At 38.8% G+C, this 16,157-nt stretch overlaps 1 protein-coding gene across 3 annotated transcripts in view; it reads right to left on the reverse strand.

Annotated features, from left to right (window-relative positions):
• Positions 1 to 16,157, reverse strand: part of LOC127659694 (transcription factor COE1-A) — a 154,090-nt gene that overhangs the window by 133,568 nt on the left and 4,365 nt on the right. For all 3 annotated transcript variants that reach the window (XM_052149631.1, XM_052149630.1, XM_052149628.1), the window contains exons 5-6: positions 7,038 to 7,111; positions 2,547 to 2,615 (exon numbers count right to left, since the gene is read on the reverse strand). In XM_052149631.1, coding sequence (XP_052005591.1) covers positions 2,547 to 2,615; positions 7,038 to 7,111 — 143 coding nt within the window. The remainder of the gene's footprint in view (positions 1 to 2,546; positions 2,616 to 7,037; positions 7,112 to 16,157) is intronic.

Raw genomic sequence — 16,157 nt, forward strand, 5'->3', positions numbered from 1 at the left:
CAAAGCCACAGAACTCCCACGGTTACCACGGGAACTCTTAAACACTGATAGTGATTTTAGAGTGCAGAGAGTTCAGAGTATCCGTGGTGATGAAGGCATCAACCGCAATGTTCCCAGGGAGATAGAACCACACCTTTACTCCTTCACTGTATGGCTTATTGAGCTTCAATTACTCCTAACACACACAATGATAAGAGAGAAATAGAGAAAGAGAATAAGAGAGAGAGAGAGAGAGAGAGAGAGGAGCTTCTAAGGGATCTGAAGGAGATGAAACAGCAGGCAGTCAAAAGCTGAAGAGCTGCTATTAGATGTCAGTGGCCTTTTGTGTCTGTGTCAATGAGAGCTGATTAACGTATTTGAAATAATCTTACTGAGGCATTAACAGAGCTTGAAAATTAAAATAGGAGAAGAAAAGAGAAAATAGGAGAAGATAGGTAATCAATCACGACACAGACACATGAAATTAGATTACACTCTGACATCTAACTTAAACTAAACACACCTTCTAAAAATAAAGCTAGGAAAAACGTAGACCAGTTTTAATTTCATTTGGCTAATTCAATTTACCCAATCATATTTTCAAAACCTTCTCAATAAGTCATTTGAGTCTAAATTATTCTGAGAACCTCAGCCCTGTTAGCGTTCACCTAGCGCAGAGCTACAGCAACAGCATCAAGTAAGATTTGTTCTTTTAACAATCAAATTAAGCATTGTTAGTTGGCTTTATTTCCATGGCATTCCACTGAAGTGGCCTGTTGTGCTGTCTTATGAGAGGAAGCTAATTAGGAAATCACTTTCATTACTCTTCCAGAGGAATTAGCGCTAGCCTTGCTAATTACTGCTGTAAAACCTAATCAGCTTGTTGAAACACGACCACACTAATGAGCTCTTATTTATTCAGCTAAATAACTTCAAGGAAGGGAAGACGCTCAAAATCATATTTTTTATGAATTTAAGAGTGCGAGTGTCTGCGGTTGCCGTAATTGATTCTGTTCCATCTTGTGACTTGTTTGTTGGGAACCCCGGAATATCAATGCAGCCAAGAAAATATTGGTCCAAAATGAGAGTTCCAGTAAACTCTTTCATTTTTTTTTCTCCCTACTCTCTTTTCAAATGACCTATTTTCACAATCCTGAAGAGCCACGTGATGAAAAGGAAACGAATTCCTTGTTTATTTGCCGTCAATTAACCATGCCCTCACACCTGAGCATGGAGGGGTCTGCGGTGACCTACAACAAAGCTGCTGACTCTGACATGACCTCCATTCTCAAACACAACCGTTCACTGGGAAACTCAAGTTCCCATCTGCACTGACATCAATGAACAGGATGAAGAGGACTAAAGGATGTATTTTAGACAAATGTTATGGAGAAGACTAAAGAAAGACTGTCAAGGTGCATATGTAGTCTGTTTGTATGTAAGCATGTACATACAAGGCTGCAGCTGTCTTTGAGAACTGTGAAGCGTTCTAGCCCAGTGGAGCAGAAATGGGCTGGCTGCACAGACACAGCAGCCAGGTAGAACCCTCTGTCTCTTTAACACACACACAAAATCCTACAACACTTTGGCTGGCAAAGTCATGGCAAACTTACAGCTGTGTTTATCTGATAGCACGGGTCAGTGACTCATTAACACATGCACACAGATGAGATCACACCTTTACCACTTAAACACAAATTATCAACACTTATAAACACATTAATCTGCAGAAATATATGCTTTCTTTGGCATACAATTTTGATGAAGTGAAAATGAAATTGTCCTGCTTTCAGTAAAAGTGTGACATGATTGTGTATTCTTTAAACAGAGAAGGTAGGAGACATGCTTTACTGCACACAGTCTTGAGCAGTCTTACACAGCTTTGTAGTTAATTATTCATACATACGCTGACTGCATAACATACTACATACTCAACACCTCAAAAACAGCCTTGCCCAGTCACTAAACAATTACTGCTTTGCAAACAAATTGCACATAGACCCAAGAAGGCTTTTTGATTCTTGTCGTCGGGTTGTTGTTTTTGTTTTCTTCCTAATGAAGGTGGATTCTTTAAACTGCTACCTTTGATTTGTAATGTTTTATCCTAACAGTGTGTCCCAACCAGGCGCAATGCAACAAGTTTCCAGTGACAAGCAATTGGCCTGTCCACAATGAACATAACTGTTGTGCAATGTGACACAATTACAGCCATTCAGATCATGTTTAATATAGCTATGTTGAATGGGATTTTGGAACCATGAGATTTCTCAGGGGGAAATATAAAGCAAACAATCAGCAAAATGTCCTGCCAATTGTTGTGGTTAAAGCTGGTTAGGACAAAAACTCTGAAGCGATTTACACTCGAATGAGATTTATTTAGTGCAATATCACTTTGGTTATTCTTGCACTTCATCACTGACTCTCAGCTTCTATGAACGATTCTACGTAATATGTCATCACTAACTCAATTTCAAGACTTCAACAGAGGACTTTCTGTCTGACGAGGTGTTCAATGACCATTTGATATGGCAAAACACACATAGAAACATCCAATATCCAGTTCTTACCTGTCAATGATGACCGGGTCAGAGGGTGTCTCGTTACGGTTGCCACAACTTTTCTTGTCACAGCATCGGCTGATAGAGTTGAAGTAGTGAGGGGTGAGGTGAGGAGGGAGAGAAAGAGAGGAAGAGAGTGGTTAACCTGGGTGTTACTGCACATATGTCAACACTGACCTCAAACACTGTGGATAAGGGAGAGGTAGTAATTAAAAAAACATTTTCTCTTTCACTCCTCCAAGGCAGACATCCACTCCTGCTGTACACACATTAGACAATATGCTGCCTCTCAGGCTGTGTTTTAGTAATTACTGTTAACAGACTGCCTAGCTCAGGGATGGTTACTGAAGGATTAGAAGTGCATCTGATAACAGGGAAGAGTTATTGAGTGATGGGGAAGGGAAAAGTAGGCACAGAGTAAGAAAGGAAAAGGTAAAGTGGAGAGGTGAAAGAGAAGGGTTAAGTGGACTTAAAGGGGAAACCGTTTATGCATACATACTGGAAACATTACAAGTTCGAAAGAAGGTAGAAGGTGTCTGTGTTTTATAAGAGTTGCTGATACAGTATGTTCCAAAAGTAAAACTTGATTGCTTAATGGAGTTATGTTGTATTTATGTACCGACGTTGTTTATCTTAAAATTTGACACAAATGAGACAATTGTCAACACAGAATAAGAGTTAAAGACCTACAACATAAATTTGGATAGCAAAGGGTTGATCATTTGGTAGAATTTAATGAGAACTATATGACTTCATATTGAAACTTTTGAATGCGGTATTTTGGCAAAACATTGTTGACAATGAGCATGTTTACATAGACACCAATAAGCTGATAACTACCAAAATTCAGCTCATTCAAAATTATAATTATTCACAAATTAAAAATAACTTGTTTTTAAAAAGAATACAGTGTTTACATGAGATTTGAAAACATCTGATTATTATCTGCTTTTGATATTCGAATGTAAACAGGCTTATGACAACACCTGCCCACTTTGGATATGCCGGCGAGAACACTGATACAGAATTCTCAATTCGATTCCAATTCACAAACTCTTAATTCGATTAGATTACGATTCTGATTCGATATTGATTCATATGTATGTATTTCAGTTCTAATTTACTTTTTGCATAAATACTGTATGTAAGAAATTCTCTCCCAGCTAATTCTGTTTATTATACAGGAGACATTCTTACTAGTTACATTATGAAAATACTAATTTTACTAATGATATTTTATTTGTTTTCTTCATTTTTATCACATTTGAGCTTTTTTAAAATGACCTAATGCATGTATTCAATCAATAATTATGGTATTATATTGCATTTATTAGTTTTGTTACATATTTCTTGTTTATTTGCATAATTTGTACTTTTTACAAGTATTTACATTCATTTGTTGAACACGTGCTAAAAACAGTTCTGTTCTCTCTTTAAGGAAATTGGCATTTCTGTAAAGAGTATCTGTAAATGATGAGAGACTCGAATGGCTTTATCTCATCTCTTCTATGCGTAATTAGAGTTAAATGTTTCTTTTTTGTTGTTTTTGATCAACAACTGATGGATATTATAGCATGAGCAAGTAAAGAAAGACAGGAGTGATGAAGAGATGTATACATGGTGTCTTCAGTGGATGGAGGATAGCGGTAAACAGCAGGTGGGGCATTGGATTCAGGTTTCCCTGCACAGATGGTAGAGGGGCTTGACTGAGAGAGACAGAGGGAGTAGGGCTTGAGGCATCATATGATAGGTGCAGTACTGATATGTGTGTGAGTGGGCTCCTTTAGACCTGATGAGCTTGATAACACTGATCGAGCACGACCCAACCTGGCCTCCTGGACTCTCCCCCTCATTCAGACACACTGGCTGTCTAAGCACCATCGCTACAGCTCAAATGGATATACATTAATGTGTCAGAGTGGATAATTTATCCCAATGGGGTGAGGATGCAGGGATGTTAATCAGATAACAGAGTTTGGACACTGTGTGGTTGCTTAAACTTAAATAGGGCTTCTGTTTAAAGAAGTCTCAGTTCACTCTTCCTTGCTGTCTTGCTGTATTTTTACCTCTATCTCTTTGCTCTCGTTTTCTCTCTTCCTCTCCTTTGAGAGCAGTCAAGTCTTTAGCGATGTTCTCTTAGAAGTGGGTCACACAGGAGCCCCACTAGACCACAGGAGCAAAGCATTCTGGGATACACGAGTGGGCATAAATGGATGTGACACTACAATAACCCAATCATCAGCCAGCATCCATGGGAAACCACAAAACAACCACCCATGAACCACCAAACCCTCCATCAACATTATGCTATTATTACATGCATGCTCTGGCTGTGTTTAGGGAATTTTCTCCTATTCCTGCTCGTTCTGCTCCATCCCAATGGACCAGCAGGGAAACCATAATCTTTAATCTCAAGCGTTTCCTCCTGCCGAAGCATTTGAAGAAATTAAATCAAAATTGCTGTACGTAATTACCAGGATGTGGCCCCTACTGATGCCATTAAGGCTGAACTGCCCTTACTCAGGTCCTTTCCAAGCGGTGCCCTTGGCCTGCTCTAAAATAGCCTCCCAAAACCAAACAAAGGACCATTTCTTTAAATGTGGCCACCCAGCAGCCTTTAATAATTTTGTGTTTGTGATGTTTTAAGTGCACCACATACACCAAACAAACCTCATCAATCCATGTGTATAAGGACGTTGAACTCAATCATAAAGGGCCCAAAGTTGCTTTTGAACAATTGTTTCTAGCCTGGCCTGTAACGCGAGTTGTTTGGGAAAATGTGTTTCTGTCTCATGCTCGCAGGCCCATGTGGCACCACATTGCTAATGGCAAGGCGTACAGCAATTAACAGCCCCGATTAATGGAGAGTCTAATTGCAGACTGGAAATTGTGCCTCTCTCTCAGCACAGGCTCAGCATCTAAACACCTCATAGATGAAGAAGAGGAGAATGAGGAAGATTGAGATGAGAATGGGTTGTTTACTCATTTTAAATAGGCCCATCTTTTTGTTTTTTTTTTGGCTGCTTTTGCAAAGCTCCTTGGAGTTTAACCAAGAAAATATATTTGAGAGACTTTGCAACACGCTTAAGTGTCCCTTCCTATTCCAATACAGATATGTACTTCAGATGTGATCTGTGTAATCCTGGAGTGACAGATCAAAGCTGATGCATTGAGTCTTTGTAGACTAAGTGTTTTTGTCAATACCGATCTTTAAATCAGGGAGTCTGTTTTGAAAGAGAGATAACAGAAGGTTGTGCATTTGTGAGTGTGTGCATAAGAAAGGCAGTGAGCGGGAGCGAAAGATTGAAAGAAAAAAGGAGAGAGAGAACCTTGGCTTGCCTGCACATATTTCATTGTCAAAACTCAAAGCAAGCTGCATTCATTAGCTGTGGAATAACAAGAGGATTCTTATTGAGTAATGAGTTTTTCCTTGTCCTAATTAACCAAGCATGAGTGGGATATTTTTAGTAGAAAACTGTTCAAATGCTCTCCACTTCAACCAAAAAGAACCTCCACAATCCCAACAACCCAGTTTTAAGTGCAAGGAATTTATCTTTTGATTTTAATTAAAGGTGCACGGCTTTCTCTATCTCTTTTCCTCTCCTACAGAGCAAGAAGTGGATGACCTGGATAGAGATTCAGTGAGAGAGAGAGAGAGAATAGCCTTGCTCAGAATGTACAGTCGCCTCCGCATTAAGGTGCATCCTTACTCCATTTCTCATCTCTTGACTCTCCATTTCTTATGCTACAACTCAGGTGACTTCAAAATGTACCTTCTCAGGAGTGTATTTATCTTTTGTGTGTGTGTTTGTTTCAACTGAAAATAAAATGAGAACCACCAATCAATGTAATGTAGAAACATCAGCCTCCAAATTTAGAAATGTTGCCTGGCATCTTCTTGGACAAATTCAAGCTTTATTTTTCGAAGACAGAGCCACAGTCTGGGAAAGGAACATTTCTAGTTCTGACAGGAAACAGGCTGGCGTAACTTTATCAGGGTCCCATTTGGGCCTGTGAAAAATGATCTGGGAGTGTCTTGTGTAATAGTGCATTGTAATTCTAAACTTGAGCTCTGAGGCTGCCTTCATATAAACGTACTGCATCCATCCTAAATAGAAGTAAACAGTTTATTCCAGTTTAGACAGACATGTATGATGAATTAAAGCATGATGATGTGACCTTCAGCGATTTTTTAAATAATGTGAATCAATCCTCCCCTGTAGTTCTAATGTTACAACAGGGCTTTCAGTACAAGTCCTACAGCTGTGTGTGTGAGAGAGAAGCCATGGGCAGCTAAGCAGAAAGCTCAGCCCTGTCAGACCAACGCTGGATCCAGAGGCCTGTGATCTTGCCAAGACCAGAATTCAGCCAAAGTAAAGCCCTCAAAGTCAGCAGGCAGAGTTAGGTAGGCACACAGGTTCAAGAGCTTGATTGTGTAATTGTGAAGGAGGGAGCATGTGAGGGGTGTATCTTGGCTGTATTGGTGTACATGTGTCTTACCTGCACATGATCTCGTGCGTCAGCAGAACCCGGCACATCTCTGGGTTTTTGTCTTGACCTTCGTAAATAATTGCCTGATAGACAAAAGAGGGTAGAAAACATGGTTAGAGGAAATTGACAAACAACATTTTCTCCTTATGGTGTAAATGTTGATGCTCTGTAATGAGCATCTATGAATTTCCATGACTAATTCTCAGAGTATTTAAATGCTACAATGAGAAAACTGGTTGATGTCTGGTTACATAATTTCATTGAAGGAAAAAAAAAAACATCGCATGAAACATTACACACACATTGCAGCCACTCATAGACAGTTATTGTGACCCTTCTTCCATCTGGCAGAAAGTATTTGTTGAAATATCTAATTCAGCATGGAAGTGATCAGGGGTGTGTTTCCCATACAACGGCATAACTCACTGCTAAACCACCACAGTACGATGCATCATTGGAGAAATTAACTAGCTAGTCATGACTGTTTCCCGAAACCGTAGTAACTATGTCGCACATCCATGTTTTATCTATCAAAATAATGGACATCATTTGAAATTATCTGTCAGTGTGTTTAAAAAGTGGAGGTGGAATTTAAACCCTTTAAATAAGTTAGACATTAACCCAGCAACTTTTCTGGGAACACTCAACATGTAAATACGAGAAGTCATGCAAACCCTATGTATAAATGTATTTAGTAAATGTTTCTATGTTAAAATATTATTACTATTTTTACATTGCTGCCATAATGATGAACCATTTTAAAAAATGTACGTGATCTGGCTCGCGTTTTTCTTTTCGTTCTACTTAATAAGTAATTTTGTTACAGTGAATTATTTCAAAAATGTCTATTACACAATCCTGTAACTTTCACAACTGTCGATTACGCCAGAGCTGAAACCATGCGCAGCGCATAAGTATGGCACTTAGCAGTAATCAAAAAGGATTTCCAAAACTGCTTTTGGATTATAAACTCAGAGATGTGGATTCAGACAGTAAATAAATTACCACACGACCTTGGTGTTTGTCAATAAATAATGTTTGGCTGTAAATAATGTAGTAGGTAATCTGGACGGGAATTTTCTCGCGGGAGTTGGGAGAAAAACACATTTGGACATTTTGGATTCGGATGGCAATAAAATCAATGACTACCCCCTGTAAATGCTGGAATTACCACACATCCCCATGTAAAATAACTGCCATCCGTATAGGGCTTTATACAGAGATGTGACTTATCTGTATTGCTTTTTTCTCTCTGAACACGATTTTGACCAGGTACAACTTATATTCAGGTGCGACTTTATTTCCAGAAAATACGGTACATCTTAAATAAATATTAAACTGCAAAAAAAATGTGCAAGGCATCTGAATACTGTGATACCGTGATACCATAGTATTTTTTGTGAAGGTAATCATACCTTGAACATTTACACCCCTACTTGCGACCATAGTTTCCTTTTAGGAAACGCACCCGAGGTCGGTTTCGGCATCATTGTCTCAGAAAACTACATTTAGTTGCACCTAGTAAACACTTTGCTTTAAATTTCATTTCCATCTTTCATTTCAGCAAAACAATCAATCACAACTGCCCAGTGCACTGTGGGAAGGCTTGCACAGAGCCACTATGTTCAGGGTGGTCTGGCTCAAGACAAGTCAGGCTCAAAGTAAGTAATTTAATGCCCACTTGCCTGCTGCAATGGAAAACGATACCTAACCACCTCCCTAAGTGCTCTAACTTTCGGTTCGATAACAAGATGTGCGAGTTTGGTGTCAAGCCTGGTGCGGCGCTTCCTAGAAGCAAGTTGGAACATATGTATGAAGACTTGGAATTTAGTGCATGAGTCGAATGGACTAATGTACTTTTGATGGTCACTTTTGTTTGTCCTTTTTGGATCTTGACAGCCACTGGTCAATGTCTAATTTCATTGAATGGAAGGTTAGTAAATGATAACAGACATAGTGAGTCAAAAGAAATGCATACAGCGTGTCTCATAATGTCATATACGACCACCCTTGCCACAGTGCCCACACTTTACAGGCTAATGGCTAATAATACAGCATTACAAAACATTATGGATCAGCAAAATCTCATATGACGAAAAGGCAAAACAGTTTGTTAAGTGAAACAGAAAAAAAGAGAAAAGGAGGAGAAAGTGATAAACTGTTTAATGATTGGTTGCCCTAAATAAGTGTCGTACTCCAGCTAGTGTGAAATATTCCTTTCAGAGAGAATGTGTGTGAGAGAGAGCTGCCATAAGCCTGCATCTGTGGCTCGGTTCATGTGTATGCATTCACGCATGTATTTGTGCATTAGCATGTGTGTGTTTATGTGCGCGGCAAGCAGTCAGGCTGCCAGACTGGAGCATGGTGAGCCATCTGGCCCAGCTAACACTTCATCCAAAAACCTCAGCTTTGTTTCCATCAGCCAATTCCACACAAGATGTCCCCCACAGCCATGAATAAGTGACTCTACTCAAAACATACACACAGTGCAGCTTATTAACAGGCTGCTCTCTGTCCCTCACACACAAACAGGCTTAAACACAGAAACATGTTTGCCATAACTCACTCTCCCTTTCGCTCTGAACACACACATATATATATGCCACCCATGGCAACTGAAGACACAGAGAAAACAGCAGACGGCTCTAATGAGACACTGTTTCCATCACAAGTGCGCAATCCTTTTTCAATTACACAAAAACGCTTGTTTGAAAATAAGGTTTGCAAATGAATCCTCCCCTGACCTACACAAAAACTGGGTAGAAGAAAGTTCATTTAAATGTGAGGTTTTTTATTTCCTGTCATTGCCGTGGCTAGAGGACAGTGGTGATCAGGGACATTTGTTTGTATGGTTTCACATTGCGGAAATGAGGGTCAAGGTCTTCTAAAAGCGTGCAGGCATGCATCACTGTCTGAGCCTAGATCCTCGACCCGCAGGCATTCTGAGAGTAAAAGAGAGGCAGAGATTGCAGTTGAGGCCAAGCAAAGACGTCCTCTACACCACCGCACATTCATTTCATATATAAGTTTGGCTATTTATCACACAATACCCCTGCAAACAGACTTTGAATAACTCTATTCAGGGAAGAGCATGTACAGTAAGTGACTGGAAAAACTCTAAAAACAAAACAAAAACGTTTCTTCTAAGAGGCGAACAAAATTATAGCCATGTGTCCTCCTCTGGATTCAAGCTTGTCATTGTAAAATAATTGGTCAACCTTTTTGCTAGTAAATATCATTGGTTGATCTTTTTTCTAGTAGACATCATTGGTCTGCCTTTTTTTGTAGCCAATGATGTCTCTTCCTATCATGTCAAATATTCTCAATTACCATCGCCAATTTGCTTTAACAAAGACATTCATGTCTTTGTTTTTCTATAAGTTGTACATTATAAGTGAAGTACATTCATGAAGACTATGCTGTTTAGTATTTTTTATGTTTTTTTTCTTTGCCACAAATATGCAAACACACACACACTCTCCTTGTAGATGAGTAGCCTTAATCATTGGGATCTTTAGGCCCTCAAAGCTTGTATGTGTAAATATTTGCAAATGAGTAGCACTAAGCCTTTATGTGGCCTGGCACAGAGTGGCTATTCATGTCCTATCTGACATCATCGGGGTCTCCAAACAGCTACTGATTACAGGAAATATCTAATATAGGAGATTTGTGTCACTGTGTTGCATGTTGTATACTTTGGGGAAGTGTTTTTGGCATGTAAACACAAGCACACCCTTTTCCGTAATTAATAGGAAAAATATGCAAGCAACCAATCCAGCTAGAGGGGCACCGATGCGAAAGAACAGACAAGACCTCCCCCTTTCCCGCACAAATTTATTTGGGAATCTACCTGAAGCTTAGCTCTGAAAACACACACAGCAACAGGCGAAGCTTCAGCCTGAATTACGTGCCAGCTCCAGTCCAGCACTTTCTGAACAAAGCTCTCCTTAAGGAGAGCCACGGAGCCAATGAAACATTCATGGCATGTATACTGAGACAGGGGTGTAGATTCCTGGGGGGATGGGGAGAGGTATACCCCTCAATAATCAAAACAAGCAAGTACAACCCCACCACCGATTATTTATTCCATGATCAATGGGAACATGGGTAAATGCTTCACGCTGCAACCCCCCCAATGTCTACGCCCTTTTGCTGAAGTGTGTGTGTGTGTGTGTGTGTGTGTGTGTGTGTGTGTGTGTGTGTGTGTGTGTGTGTGTGTGTGTGTGTGTGTGTGTGTGTGTGTGTGTTTGAAGCTTTCATTAGGGCCTGATGCCGCTTTTAATACATATTTTATATTGCACAGACTGCTCCTCAAATCTCATTTGAGAGGCGCCAATGGCACCTTGAACTGACAGCCTCATCTGAAGCATGTAAACAATGCACTGTAAATACATGAAAACACATTTCTCTCTTTGTTACCATCACACAAGCATGTCAGCGCTGTGTGTGTGCGCATAAGGGTTGTGTGTATGATTTGCTTTTGTTCTGTGTTTCAGTTGTTGAGGGAAACAGTTAGAGAGATGGATAAAGAGAGAGAGAGAGAGAGAGAGAGAGAGAGAGAGAGAGAGAGAGAGAGAGAGAGAGAGAGAGTCCTTTACTGCACTGTCTTCATCAGATCTGTCATGAGCTTATGCGCTGATCACAGATACGGCCTGTCAGCTTGACACCCTGCTCCATCTCTCCTCGCCTTTCTCCTCTACACCCCGCATCCAACCATTCCCACAGGCAAACTGAGAGAGCACACATGGGTTTATTGTTTGTGTGTGTGTGTGTGTGTGTGTGTGTGTGTGTGTGTGTGTGTGTGTGTGTGTGTGTGTGTGTGTGTGTGTGTGTGTGTGTGTGCTCTGCAGAGAGCATTTGAGAGGTACTGGCACATGAGAATATGCCAGTTTTCATGTGTATGTGTTAGATACTTTTTTGTATGTTTAACCTTAAGTATTTATTTTGAAGCAAAGTCAATCCTTGCAGCACCTCATCCAGATGGTTAATTGTCTCTAATATAAACATAGGCAGATAATCGTAATTTTTAAAGATTTTTCTGACGACTTTTTACAGTTTTCCTCTAAATCGTTATCAGTTCTAGTGGGTTTACTAATAAAGTTAAACATATACATTAACAAAGTTGAATTCACATACTGCAATGGAAAGCAAATTGTAGAAAGTACCTTAAGTTTCATTAATTGAAGTGTATTGGACAAGTGTATAAATAAATGGGTTAAATTAATTAAAACAAACAATCTTTTTTTTTTTTTTTTTGTAATTTTTAACGTAAAATATTTATTTATTTTGAATCAATGATGATCTTCGCAGCCCTTGCCCAGATGGTTTGATAGACCAATAATTGGTTTGAACAATATTTTTAACCAAAATAAGCATTTTTCTACGGGTTTATGATACTGGTTTACCGATAAAGTTAAACATAGCTCAAAACAAAGATGAACTCACATAGTGGAAGGCAAGTAGTGTAAATCTTAAATTTTGAAAGTTTTAAAATTTGAAGTCACAAGAATTAAGTGAAGAGCCTTGGACAAGTGTGTATTGCGTTTTTACTATTTACACTGTTACGGCCAAAGTATATTTACACTGTTAAGGCATTGCACATTGTCAGTAAATGCACTTGTCGTTGACTGTACTAAAGAGTATCACAAAGCAATTGTAGTTGTAGTTCAAAACAATATAGGCTACTTTGAAAGGCTGAAAGGAGACAGAGTATACATTAGCCTTTAGTCTCATACAGCAGGCTGTTCACCTCCATAGGTAAGAGATGAATGATTTGGTATTAAAATTAAGTCATAAAACAATAATTATTTCCAATATATCGGATTTTGGACACTAATAATGAGCAGTGTATCGGTCATCCAGAAACCAATATCGGTTGATCTCTATCTCTAATAGATTTATTTGTGTACAGAAGCTCTGAGTAGCTAACTGTGTGGTCAGGCGACTGGACTTCACTGCTTTGCTGAGTGCTAAAGAGAAGTGTGTGTTGAACAGCTCTATAAACCTGCTCATCAGCCCTCCCGCCTGATGCTGCCAAAGCCAGCACATGCTGAGTGGAGAGGCGCTCTGTAGCCTCTCTGTACAGAGTTATGGGGTTTTAATGGGAAATCTTAAACATATTGCGAGCTCTACTCAGCATATGTAGGCCGACTGCTCACCGCAGAGTGGTTTTGGACCGGGTTTTCTGAAAGGCATTAAAAGACCAGCTAACACTCTCTCATAACCTAAGCTGTGTTTCACGCTGACATAGAAGAGAAAAAAACGCTGCAGTCAAAATGACAACAAGAGCAGAAAACAAGAAGAGGGGCCCGATGCCAGTTTGTCTTCATAACACGGCTAGAAGAGGTATTGTATGTAAATTTGGGAACTGGAAAATCTGAGAAAAGGATTCTGGGAAACGTAGTAAAAGAATCTTTTGTTGCTTAAGCCCTATTCTGAAAATATATATATTTTTTTTATTGGGATATGGGGTAATGTACTAATGACCAGGGCTTCTCCATGATTTTTATCACATGAGAATTGGTCATGTCAGTAATTTTTCCAGACTTTTTCCGGACTGCATGTTCATGCACCAGTAAAGACTATGCTGTCTTTTATGTTCTATAAAATGCCCGGTAAATAGTGGATGTTAGCCAATTAGACACCAGAAAATGTAAGATGCGCTTCACAACTTCAGAAAATGCTGAATGATGCATGTTTTTCTCAAGCAATTTATGCTAGATTGTTTCTTAATCCATGTAAAATAAAAATAAATGAGCAAGTTTTCTCTTGGTAAAGACCATTAGAAAGGTACATAAGCATGTGATTTTGTGATTTGAGCAGAGTGAATGGGGGAAATTGTGTTGTGGTTTGTGTGTTGTTCGGACACTGCAGCCCCGCTTTTCAGAACATATTTTTAATGAACAGATTGTCCATATTTTTAATTCAAGAGTGTAATATAGGATTACAGGCTCGCTAATGTTACCAGTTCTGTTGTATTTAGCCAGATATACCAATCACTTTGTTCTAATAATCACATATACAGTACTGTATATGATCATGTTTTATGCATACTTAATCAGCACTGCTATGTATTTTCTGATGTGTCAGTTATGTGTGACAACAGTGTGTCAATGCAGTAGGCACACCCATCTCTGTGATTTATATAGACATCACTTATCCGGTGCTAATCAACTGTAAAATTTAAGTCCAGAGTAATAATTAATTTACAGACACACAATATCTCTGGAAAAATAATTCCATCTGAATAGGGCTTTAGAAACCTGACTAGTACCCAATCACTTTAAAAAAAATTACCACGGTATTTTCCATGATTTTAGATATAATACCATTGTATCCTCAAGGAGTATCATGTTAATACCATAGTATATGAATATGGTAATGGTTCAGTATCAAGCACATTTCAAAGTACTATGGTATTACCATCTGACACCATCACAAGGGAAAAGTACCAGTTTATTATGCTAGCTTGTTGGCTTGGCTGTCAAACTCTCTTACACACACACAGTCCCATTCTCTCGTTCACTCAGTACCACCACATCATTAACAGGTATGGCAGGGCCATTTGCCACAGAAATAGCCAGTAAATCAGTCAGTAATATATGTGCACATTGGAGACAACCCTGGGGAGATAAACGGCTTTTTATTGAGACACTCAGTGAAAGGCTGAGCCAGGGCCAGTCCCCCTGGCCACTGTATTTACCTCAGGGGTGTCAGAGAACAGTCTCTCTCCCTCAGCACAACGCTCCTGCCTTTCACCCACATACATAAATCTGTCCTGCTACATGCCAGCCAAACCCCTGAGCATAGTGAGGGCAAAAATCAGCATCAGTAACAGCACCTAGCTTTCTCTCACATAAACATTCATGTGAAGATATTATAAACCATTATACCACAAACAAATCAGACATGCTTTGGAATTGTTTGCGTCAGCTATAATGTCCCAGTTTTTGTGGAAGGAGTTCTGGAATAGAATTCCTGTTGTTGGTCATGACAAAAAGTTTACGAGTGAAAATGCTGTATTCACTACTTATCAAAAATATAAAAACAATCCTTGCAAAAAATAGGCATATTTACATTTGTATTATGTGTCTTGAATTGTAATTATTTCACAATTTTAACTATAATAAATTAAAAATATTTTGTTTAAAAAACTAAAGACTTAAGATGTGTAGTCTATTATAAATAAAAGCATTATACTCAGCATTATACAAAGCAAAGCAGATACTCTGCTAATTTACAAATTGAAAAAAATCAAATTGGGTTTTAGAAAAAAAAACGTTTTTATATATATATATATATATATATATATATATATATATATATATATATATATATATACATATATATATACACACATTTAAACAAACTTTCTCCCCCCTAACAACTCCTCAACAAGTACACACATACACACAACACATAATGAGGCAGAACACAATAGGGTAAGCATGCTGGCTTGTAAATCACATGATATAAGTGTTCAGAGCGTTCACAGACTCACACAGTCTGTCACTGCTATGACACTGCACAGCGCCTGCTAATTACCTGATATCTATACACACGGGGCACACACTCACACATACACACATGTGTGCATACACTGTGATCCAAATCAGCTTATAGAAAAAACAGCTACTGCGAAACACAATAAATGTTTGTTATTAATCTAATTTTTAAATGTCTCAGTGTTAAGGTTTACCCGTGTATTCTAGATATTGTTATTTTTCTCTCTTCTTTCTGTCCTTCTTAATATTTAATCCTTTTCTCCCAAATAAAGACTTATTAAAACTAAACTTATTTTCATATTGACTATCATAGGCTTCTTGACTCTTAAGCTGTTAGTGAGTTTTTGGATACACCTTCCCTGAAGCTTGAAAGCACAAGAAATTCAGAGGTTTCTCTAACTGCCCCCTGTGTGGTTTTTCTCATATCAGAATTTGTAAAGGTTGCAGTTCAAATCCTGCAAAGTCATGCAGTAATGCAATCATGCAATTATGATGCTCATACCTGTCTGAGCTAAACTCTTCCTAACAAACATTTGCTCCCACGATCCATTAGACAACATATATGTACAAATAAATCTATAAGCGTAGCTTATGAGATTCCCATAACATCTCACACATCTAAACT

This window comes from Xyrauchen texanus, chromosome 19 (genome assembly GCF_025860055.1).
Source record: "Xyrauchen texanus isolate HMW12.3.18 chromosome 19, RBS_HiC_50CHRs, whole genome shotgun sequence".
Classification (NCBI taxonomy): domain Eukaryota; kingdom Metazoa; phylum Chordata; class Actinopteri; order Cypriniformes; family Catostomidae; genus Xyrauchen; species Xyrauchen texanus.